At 35.0% G+C, this 9,455-nt stretch overlaps 1 protein-coding gene across 1 annotated transcript; it reads left to right on the top strand.

Annotated features, from left to right (window-relative positions):
* Positions 1 to 1,021: 1,021 nt before the first annotated feature.
* LOC126677920 (condensin-1 complex subunit CAP-D2) lies at positions 1,022 to 9,088 on the top strand. Its single transcript, XM_050372732.2, has 16 exons — positions 1,022 to 1,272; positions 1,347 to 1,675; positions 1,844 to 2,004; positions 2,104 to 3,289; positions 3,429 to 3,620; positions 4,457 to 5,116; positions 5,199 to 5,375; positions 5,492 to 5,559; positions 5,712 to 5,934; positions 6,019 to 6,118; positions 6,225 to 6,340; positions 6,422 to 6,479; positions 7,583 to 7,734; positions 7,809 to 8,010; positions 8,470 to 8,640; positions 8,725 to 9,088. The coding sequence occupies exons 1-16, from the start codon at positions 1,125 to 1,127 to the stop codon at positions 8,820 to 8,822; spliced, it is 4,041 nt and encodes a 1,346-aa protein (XP_050228689.1). The 5' UTR covers positions 1,022 to 1,124; the 3' UTR covers positions 8,823 to 9,088.
* Positions 9,089 to 9,455: the final 367 nt, after the last annotated feature.

Here is a 9,455-nt window from a genome sequence, read left to right as displayed (position 1 = left end):
AATACCTATTTTTTAATTTGATTGATCTACTAAATTAAAATACTGTATTTGATCAATGTATTATTATTTAAATTTCCATCTTATTATTTTTAAAGATATTATTAATAAAATTAAGTTAATTATTTAATTATGGTTATTATAAAACCAAAAGAAGAATAAATTCAGTATGGAAAAAAATTTTAATAACCGAATATATTATATTTACTTTTACAAATATTCTTAACTATTTAATATATTAATTATAAATAAAAAATTAATATAATTATAATAAATTTATTAATATGTTCATTGAGAAGTTACGCTACGAGCCACGTGCATAACACGCAATGCGAAACTAGTTCATAAAAAGCCAACAAAAATTAATTGTCCACTAGTCAATGCATATAGTACATGTTGACCACGGTTGACCGTGCTATTGACCAGATTCTGATGATCAAAATTTTTTTCGGCCAAATTGCGATGAACAAATAATTTTCTATTGTTTTTCAGGTGTTTTATTAATACAATAATTTTATAAATTCATTTTATCTAGAGAATATAAACTTTTTAACGCTCGTATTTGTCCTAAACCGTCTTACAATTTGGGAGGGAGTGAGTATTTGTCTACATCAGTCTACTAAACATTTATTTTCCTTATTCTTTTCTATAGAAAAAGGGCTTAATATATAGTTTGATTTCTGAACTTATACCCTTTTACCCATCTAACCCTTAAATTTAACATCTCGTCTATTTAACCTCTAAATTTGTTAAATCATCCGATTTAACCCTTAAACTTGATAAATACGTAAACATTGAACCCTCCGTGTCGACCTGGCACTTGAAACATTCTACAAGAATTTGTATACGGAGAGATTCAATGTTTACGTATTTATCAAATTTAGGGGTCAAATCAAATTATTTAATAAGTTCAGAGGTTCGATAGGAGGAGACTTTAAAAGTTATAGATTAGATAGATAAAAGAGTATAAGTTCAGGGGTCAAACTATATATTCAGCCAACAAAAAAAAAGGTTAGATTCCCGCTTCTTTCAATTTTGTTGAATTTGAAATGAAACCTTTCCAACACCAAAAATTCACAAAAAAAAACTATCTCCTCTCTCCATCTCCGGCCACCGCGTAACTAAAAATGGCTCCACACTTCGTCTTCCCTCAAACCCTCCGATCACTAGAGGAAGACCCAACCGACGACACCACCAACAACAACCGCCTCTACGTTCAAACCCTAGCCGACCTCGTTTCCCTCCGCCCCTCCCAACTCGAAGAATTCGTCAAAGGTACTCTCTCTCTCCCATTTCAATTCAACTTCCAATAATTCAATTTCTAACCCCTGCAATTTAATCCGAAACAGGCGTCTCCTTCGATCTCTCTGATAAAGAACTGTTCTGCATTGAGGAACAAGATGTGTTCGATCGTGTGTACTCGTTAGTACTGAATTTCGCTACTCTCTCGTCGTCTTGTAAACTCAATCTTGTCGAAAGCCTTCGGTCTAATCTCAGTGTTCTTCTTCCGAATGTTGATTCGCTTTCGCGGGTTTCGCATTGCCAAGATAGTGATGATACTCCCTTGCTCGATAGGGTTACGTCACATAGAAATGCTTTTAAGATTTATACTTTTTTTCTTCTCCATATTGTTCTTGCCGAGGAGTCAATTGCCAATGCCAATACCGCCAATTTGAAGGTAGTTTCTTTATGCTCTAAGCCTGTTAATGAATGTGTTAATTATGTAGAATAGTGATAGTTTATTGATGGGTATTGATTTTTAAGTTTGTTGAATGCAATACGGCTTGTGAGAATGTTTTAATGCTGTAATTTTTTCGATTTAGAAGTTTGCGGATGTTTCTTATAGGTGACTGCAAGTGCCAGGAAGAAAAAGCCTGTGAAGTCGTGGAATTGGGAACCACAAAGGGGTCGAATACTTAATGTGATAGCTAATTCGTTAGAAGTCAACCTTTCGTTGCTCTTTGGATCATCGGATCCTGATGAAAATTGTCTCTCTTTCATTGTGAAGTAAGCTACAAACTCTAATTTTTTTTTTTTTTGTGTGTGTGATTTACTTTTATGTGTATTGTGAGTGTTAGGTTTGTAATTCTGATTTGTGTTTTGCAGAAATGCTTTCTCTATGTGTGAGAATCCAGTACTTCTAAAAGACTCCGATACAAAAGATGCTCTGTGTCGTATGATTGGGGCTTGTGCTACAAAGTATCACTACGCAGCACAATCATGTGCTTCAATCATATATCTAATTCATAAATATGATTTCATTGTAACCCACATGGCTGATGCGGTTGCTAGAGCTGAGAAAAAGTATGCTGATGGCACTCTTGCAAGTTCTCTTATCAGAGAGATTGGGAGGACAAATGTTAAAGCTTATGTTAAGGATACTGTTGGAGCTGAAAATGTTGGGCGTTTCCTTGTAGAACTTGCTGATAGGATGCCGAAGTTTGTTTCAACGCACATAGGTTTGTTGGTCCCACACTTTGGTGGGGAATCATATAAAATAAGGAATGCTCTAGTTGGCGTTTTGGGAAAGTTAGTAGCTAAGGCTTTTAAGGATGTTGAGGGTGAAGTGAGTTCGAAGTCTGTGCGTCTTCGAGCAAAGCAAGCCATGTTGGAAATCTTACTTGAACGGTGTAGAGATGTTGCAGCCTTTACTAGGAGTCGAGTTCTTCAGGTTTGGGCTGAGCTATGTGAAGAGCATTCTGTTTCAATTGGTTTGTGGAATGAGCTTGCAGCAGTTGCTGCTGGGAGATTGGAGGATAAAACTGCAATGGTTAGAAAAGCTTCTTTAAATTTACTTATCATGATGTTGCAGCATAATCCCTTTGGTCCACAACTTCGAATAGCTTCATTTGAAGCAACATTGGAGCAGTACAAGAAGAAATTGAATGAGCTTGAGCCGGATGCAAGTGAACAGAATCTTAGGGATGATTTGCAATCTAATAATAATACTTCTAATGTAGAGGATGAGGTTGATAATTTAAATGCTGAAGAGGTGGCTGAGAAGCAGCAAGAAAGTCTGACTGATAGTTTGGCTCAATTGGATGATGCTTCTAGTCAGAAGGATAGCTCAGTTCCAGATGTTGGGAACACGGAGCAAACTCGGGCCCTAGTTGCATCTCTTGAGGCTGGCTTGAGGTTCTCTCAGTGCATATCTGCCACGATGCCTACACTTGTTCAATTAATGGCTTCTTCGTCTTCCACAGATGTTGAGAACACAATTCTTTTGCTAATGAGGTGCAGACAGTTTCAAATTGACGGGGCAGAAGAATGCCTTCGGAAGATGTTGCCACTGGTGAGCTTTTATTTCTATGCATTCCAGAGAAAAAGATAGATGCCTTTGGAATCTGGTTGATGTTTTCTCTATCTTAAGATTAATTATTTTGTCTAAAATTCAGGAATTTTTACATTATTGTTATAATGCTTTCTTCTAGGTGTTCACTCAAGACAAATCCATCTATGAAGCTGTGGAGAATGCCTTTATGACTATTTATGTAAGGAAAAGTCCGGTAGAAACAGCTAAAAATCTTTTGAGTCTTGCAATTGAATCAAATATTGGAGATCTTGCAGCTTTGGAATTTATCATTAATGCGCTGGTCTCTAAAGGTGAAATATCTACAAGCACGGTGCGTCTATTTTATGACACTTGATAGTGTTCTGCCTAAATTATCAGAAAGCTTTTCATTTTTTTCATTCTGAGTCAAATGTCATTCCTTCTTTTCTATGCTGACAAACTTCATCGCTTTTACTATTTTGATTATAATATTCTACTGAATCATGATTGTCAGTATCATACGAATGGGAAAAGGGATGTTTAGACGTCCATGCTGTTATTCTTGTTATCTTAGATTGTTGTGCTAATATAGGAAAATGTCTTGGTACAAAATAGATATTGTAGACACCTCTGCCTTCGGATGCTATTCCTGTTTTGTTGAGCTTAATTCTTTTGAGGGTACCAGCTACGTGAAATATTCAGGTCATGGATTATTGTAAATGTCATTACAATAGAAGTGGTTCCAACTTGTATTTATTGGAATCTAGAAGTTTACAGGTATAATAGGTTGACAGATTCCGGTACTCCACTGACTTCTATTCAGTATCATTTACTACTCACCTGGCAACTTTGTGAAATAATGAACTAATTAGAAACATGTTTGTTTAGTAACGTTTCCTGTAATTTAATAATACTATGCATGATTTATGCAGGTATTTGTGCATTCTTAGGGAAGATAGATTCCTGTACTCGTGGGTGTTATATATAATTTTTCATTTATATTTGAAATTCTTTTCATTTCTAAGGATGGAAAATTTAATTTCATATGATAATGAGAACTGGGAAGTGCTATCAATTTATGCCTTTTCAATTGTTATGCCAAATTGCTAGACTGAGAACATTAAAGTCATTATTTTCTTCCCCTTCTTAAATATGCAGATTCCTCAGAGTATTTCCTTATTTTTGCAGATATCGACCTTATGGGATTTCTTTTGCTTTAATGTTAGTGGAACCACAGCCGAACAAAGTCGTGGTGCTTTATCTGTTCTTTGCATGGCTGCAAAATCATCCCCGTGCATTCTTGGCTCTCACTTGCAAGATATTATTGATATTGGATTTGGTCGCTGGGCTAAAGTTGAACCTTTGCTTGCCAGAACGGCATGCATTGCTTTTCAAAGATTGTCTATAGAGGATAGAAAAAAGTTGCTGGTTAGTAATGGTAGCCGGATATTTGGTATTCTGGAAAGCTTAATTACTGGATTTTGGCTCCCAGAAAGCATATGGTATGCTGCTGCAGATAAAGCAATCACTGCCATATATATAATCCATCCAACTCCAGAAACCATAGCTGCTGATATTGTGAAGAAACTGCTTAGTTCAGTTTTTGATTGTAGTGGAGGGCATGATGGGCAGAATGAAACTGACAGTAGCAGTGCCAATGTTCTCACAGAAGTTCAAGTATCAAAACTTAGTAGATATTTATTTGTCTTAAGTCATGTTGCCATGAACCAGTTGCTATACATAGAATCTTGTGTTCGGAAAATCCAGAAGCAGAAGACGAAGGAAAAATTGGTTACTGATGTTGACAATGTTCATAAAACTGGCACAAAGCCAGATGATCAACCAAATGTATGTTCTGCATTGACATCAACATCCATTGATCACTAACATGCTTTTGCTACAAATTTAGAATCTTTGTCTATCATTTCAGGGCAATAATATCAATGCTGAACTAGGTGTTGCTGCCTCAGAAGATGCAATTCTTGATGCACTTTCTGAAAGAGCAGAGCAAGAGATCATTTCTGGCGGTTCCAGTGAGAAGAACGTGATTGGATTTTGTGCCTCTTTCCTTTCAAAGCTTTGTAGAAATATTAGTTTGATGCAAAAGGTGATTATTCCTTTTTACGTTTTCTTTTACCTTTGTTTTTCTCGTTATTCTGAATCCATCCTTGTTATTTTTCCTCATAAATCTAAAGCTGACACGACTTCAGTAATTGTTTTCAGTATCCAGTACTCCAGGCATCTGGAATGCTTGCTCTTTGTAGATTTATGATTATTGATGCAAATTTTTGGTGATCTCTCTCTCTCTCTCTCTCTCTCTATATATATATATATATTTCTATGGTGCACATACACAGACAACCACACATTCTTTCTCGCACATACACTACAACTTACAATTGAAGGCAAGTCTATGCCTAACTTTTTTTTACTATAATGTCAGTGATGCAAATCTCCAGCTGCTCTTCACTGTTGTGGAAAGCGCTCCATCCGAAACTGTTCGCATCAATTGCACAATTGCTCTAGGAGATTTGGCAGTTCGCTTTCCAAATTTGTTAGAACCATGGACTGAGAACATGTATGCTAGGTTACGAGATCCTTCAGTCTCTGTTAGAAAAAATGCTGTGTTAGTTCTTTCACATCTTATCTTAAATGACATGATGAAGGTAAGAGAACGGTTAAACTAATTCCTTGCTCTTTTTCTTCTGTTTTAATGATACAATATATGATTCCTGGTACTGGGTGAATAGGTGAAGGGTCATATTAATGAGATGGCGATGTGTTTAGAAGATGAAGATGAAAGGATATCAAATCTGGCCAGACTTTTCTTCCATGAGTTGTCTAAGAAAGGTAATGCTTTTTACTTTCAGATGGAAATTGGAATCAACTTTCATTTCAGTTGATCTTGTTGTTGCTAAAAAGACACTGATTTTTTCCTTACCAACTGTAAAAGCAGGAAGCAATCCTGTTTATAATTTACTTCCAGATATACTTGGCAAATTATCTGCCAAGAATCTCAAGAGGGAATCTTTCTGCAACATCATGCAGTTCTTAATTGGTTCTATCAAAAAGGTATTTATTGCTTTACCAAGTTGATTCATATCTTCTCGTAACAATGACTTTTTACATTTTTATTTCTTGGAACTCTTCCAGGACAGACAAATGGAAGCTCTTGTTGAAAAGCTGTGCAATCGGTTTTGTGGAGTCACTGGTACAGCTCTAGTACATGTTTTTTTAGTTTGTTTTTTGCTACTTTACACTCTAACGTCTTAAGTCGTACATATGTCCAATTAATTCAGTTACTAATACGAATGTTTGTGTAACTGTCATCAATTATTAATACAGATTCTGTAGTATTTCTGATTTTATCTCAGCCTAACTTGAAGTGTTACACTAGTTTTCTTAGTTTGGATTAATGAGGTGATTTATGGATTTGGGAATTTCATTCTATCTCTTCAATGTGTTTGTATTCTTCCTTTCTACTTTGTGCTGTAAAGGAAAATTAATTAAAAGTAAAATAATGAATATCAAGTTCAGAGAGACCAGGGGTTGCCGTCAAAACAAGGCTGAGAAATAGGGAAGAAAATTTGATATTGCAATTCAAGGCCTCTTATAAATTCATTATCGGCTAGACTTTACATTAGTGAATTCCAATTTGTAATTTTGGCATGGTGAATAAATTAAGAAATAACCTTAAATGATTAAATTAAAGAAACTGTAGAAAGCATTAAATTTAGAATTTTGGTGGCTTTAGTTAAACTCAAAAACAGAAGTTACTTTAAGTAGAAAGAGGAGGCATAGTTATGAAATAATCTCTGTATATGAAATAAATGTGTTTTGCATTTAGCATATGAGCATAGACCTTGAAATTACATATGAGGAAAATCTTAATTTCCTGTTTATGCATGTGGTCTATCTGTTTACATTTTCTTAGTCTTCCATGATGCCTAATTTTGCATATCGTACATGGTTATTGGAAGCACTTTTCCTTTTCGATTTAAATTATTACTTTTCCTGGAGGACGCGGTTTCGTATTTTATTTCTGTATGATATAAGGCAATGATAAATAAGTTAAAGTTTGCAATTCCGAGAGTAATTTATAGATGATGGCAGCTCGGCCTCCTTCCTTCTAAATAAGTACATTATTGATCGTTCAGAGGGTTTTTTGTTCTTATGATCAGCAGCTTATGAATTTCTCACACATATTATAGAAGTAAATGAAATGCTTGTTTTTTTTTCTCTTTTCCCCCCATTTTTGTTTGCTCATTTCACAAGTTGCTTAACAGTGACTAAAAGAATAACTCTTTTTTTCAGCTGTTAAGCAGTGGGAATATATATCTTATTGCCTTGCGCAACTGGCCTTTACTGAAAAGGGAATGAGAAAACTCATTGAATCATTCAAGACATATGAGCATGCCCTGTCTGAGGATTCTGTGGCAGACCATTTCAGAAGCATAATTAGCAAGGTACGTAGCTTATGGTTTTTCTGCATCTCCTAAGGTTTAATTACACAATGGAGGCTCATTTGTATCTTACACAGGCTAAAAAGTTTGCGAAACCAGAACTTAAATCGTGTATTGAGGAGTTTGAGGAGAAGCTTCAGAAATTCCACATGGAAAGGAAGGAGCAGGAATTGACTGCAAGAAACGCAGATATTCATCGGCAGAAGGTCGAAAATGTAGAACGTGTCATCATGGCTAGAAATGAGGATGCTGAGTGTGAAGAATCCATTATAACTGAAGGTTGGTTTTGTTTTGGGATAATTACTCTCTATCGTGATGTTAGGTCAAAATTATTGCTTTCATCCTGAAGTTTAAAGACTCATCTTCTGAATATTAGGTATTAGATAACTGAAATCTCTCTTGTAAAGGGGTTCAGTTGATTGGATCTCAAATATCATGCAAAATAATGAATTTTAGGAGAAAGACAGTATTTTTGACCTAAACAGTAATTATTCCTTTCATTTTGACAATGCTCTGATTCTAAATTATATTTTCTCTATTTGAATTCCTTTTATTGCCCTAATTTAGGAGCTGTTGAATCATTTTTTTTTTCAAATTGCCAACACCACTCGATAATTGTTTCATCTAAGATTGTTATGAAACATTTTCTACCAAAAGGCATGCAGACTGCTTGCTGTTTTAGTTCTTACTCTTTTTTTTATCTATGTGAGATCATGGTTGGGTTACTGGTGAAAACAGATGGCGAAGTAGTTGATCCTTGCACGGAAGAGATCTCTCGTTGTACGAATGAAATATCAGATGCAAAATCCAATGACTTGGATGAAGGTTCAGGTATTTCCAGTAGTGAGGTGATGCAGACAGAGCCAGATGAATTTGAAGAAGTCCTGTCACCAAAAGTTACTACAAAAGGTAATAAAAACTTATTAATTTTCTTGTGTAATTCCAACTTTTAAGTCATCTGCAGTTGCAATAACACGGTTTATTTTTTTACAGGGAGCTCCAGAGCTAGAGTAAAGAAAAGCAAGACGAATGAGCAGAAGAATGGCGTTTCTGCAACCACTAGAAGATCGACGAGATCAAAGGATAGGTAACTTATCATAATACATGTCCATCTCTTGTTTTCTTTACTCACAAAACAAGAGAGTCAGCTAATTTGGTGTTAGTCTGTTAGTTAGGCATATATATATGTCATTAGCTATAGGAAATGAATGAAAATTCTGGTTTAGATGATTGTGCAGCTGCTAGAGTTAGAAAGCTTCAGATATCTTCTAACTGGTGTAAAATATCATTTCAGCCTACATTGTAGAGCTAAGTGTATTAAAAAGAAGGTGCACAAAATGAAGTATTCGTGTTTCTATTTTCGATTTTATAAAATTACGGCCATACCTTTGAATGCATTATTCTTATAACACTCCGAATTTTATAGATGAGAACAAACGGGAGACAAACTAGAAGATCTTGTTTAGACTTAGGCTATTGGTTGGTTCATGGAATAGGTAAGAAATAAAATAACTATTCCTTACTTTGGTTTAATGAATAGTATTTTCATAAAATTGTTATTCTGTGATTTCATGGAATAAATACCTCAAAAATTAAAAAATAGTTATTCCATTCTATTTTGTGTCTATTTTATTCTATAAACTAAATATAATCTTAGCCTTAGTGGTACGAATTCCCAATCAATGTTGCCATGCAAACTTTCCTTGCATTGCAGATTAGCAATA

This window comes from Mercurialis annua, linkage group LG4, assembly GCF_937616625.2.
Source record: "Mercurialis annua linkage group LG4, ddMerAnnu1.2, whole genome shotgun sequence".
Taxonomy (NCBI): Eukaryota; Viridiplantae; Streptophyta; class Magnoliopsida; order Malpighiales; family Euphorbiaceae; genus Mercurialis; species Mercurialis annua.
Note: the sequence above shows the minus strand (reverse complement) of the source record. Positions and strands in the feature narration are given on the sequence as shown.

Excerpts from the sequence above, each read along its gene's own strand:
- LOC126677920 (XM_050372732.2), top strand. The coding sequence starts at position 1,125 with ATGGCTCCACACTTCGTCTTCCCTCAAACCCTCCGATCACTAGAGGAA. Across the intron at positions 6,341-6,421 it reads TAATTGGTTCTATCAAAAAG|GACAGACAAATGGAAGCTCT; the intron begins GTATTTATTGCT and ends GAACTCTTCCAG. Across the intron at positions 7,735-7,808 it reads TCAGAAGCATAATTAGCAAG|GCTAAAAAGTTTGCGAAACC; the intron begins GTACGTAGCTTA and ends TATCTTACACAG.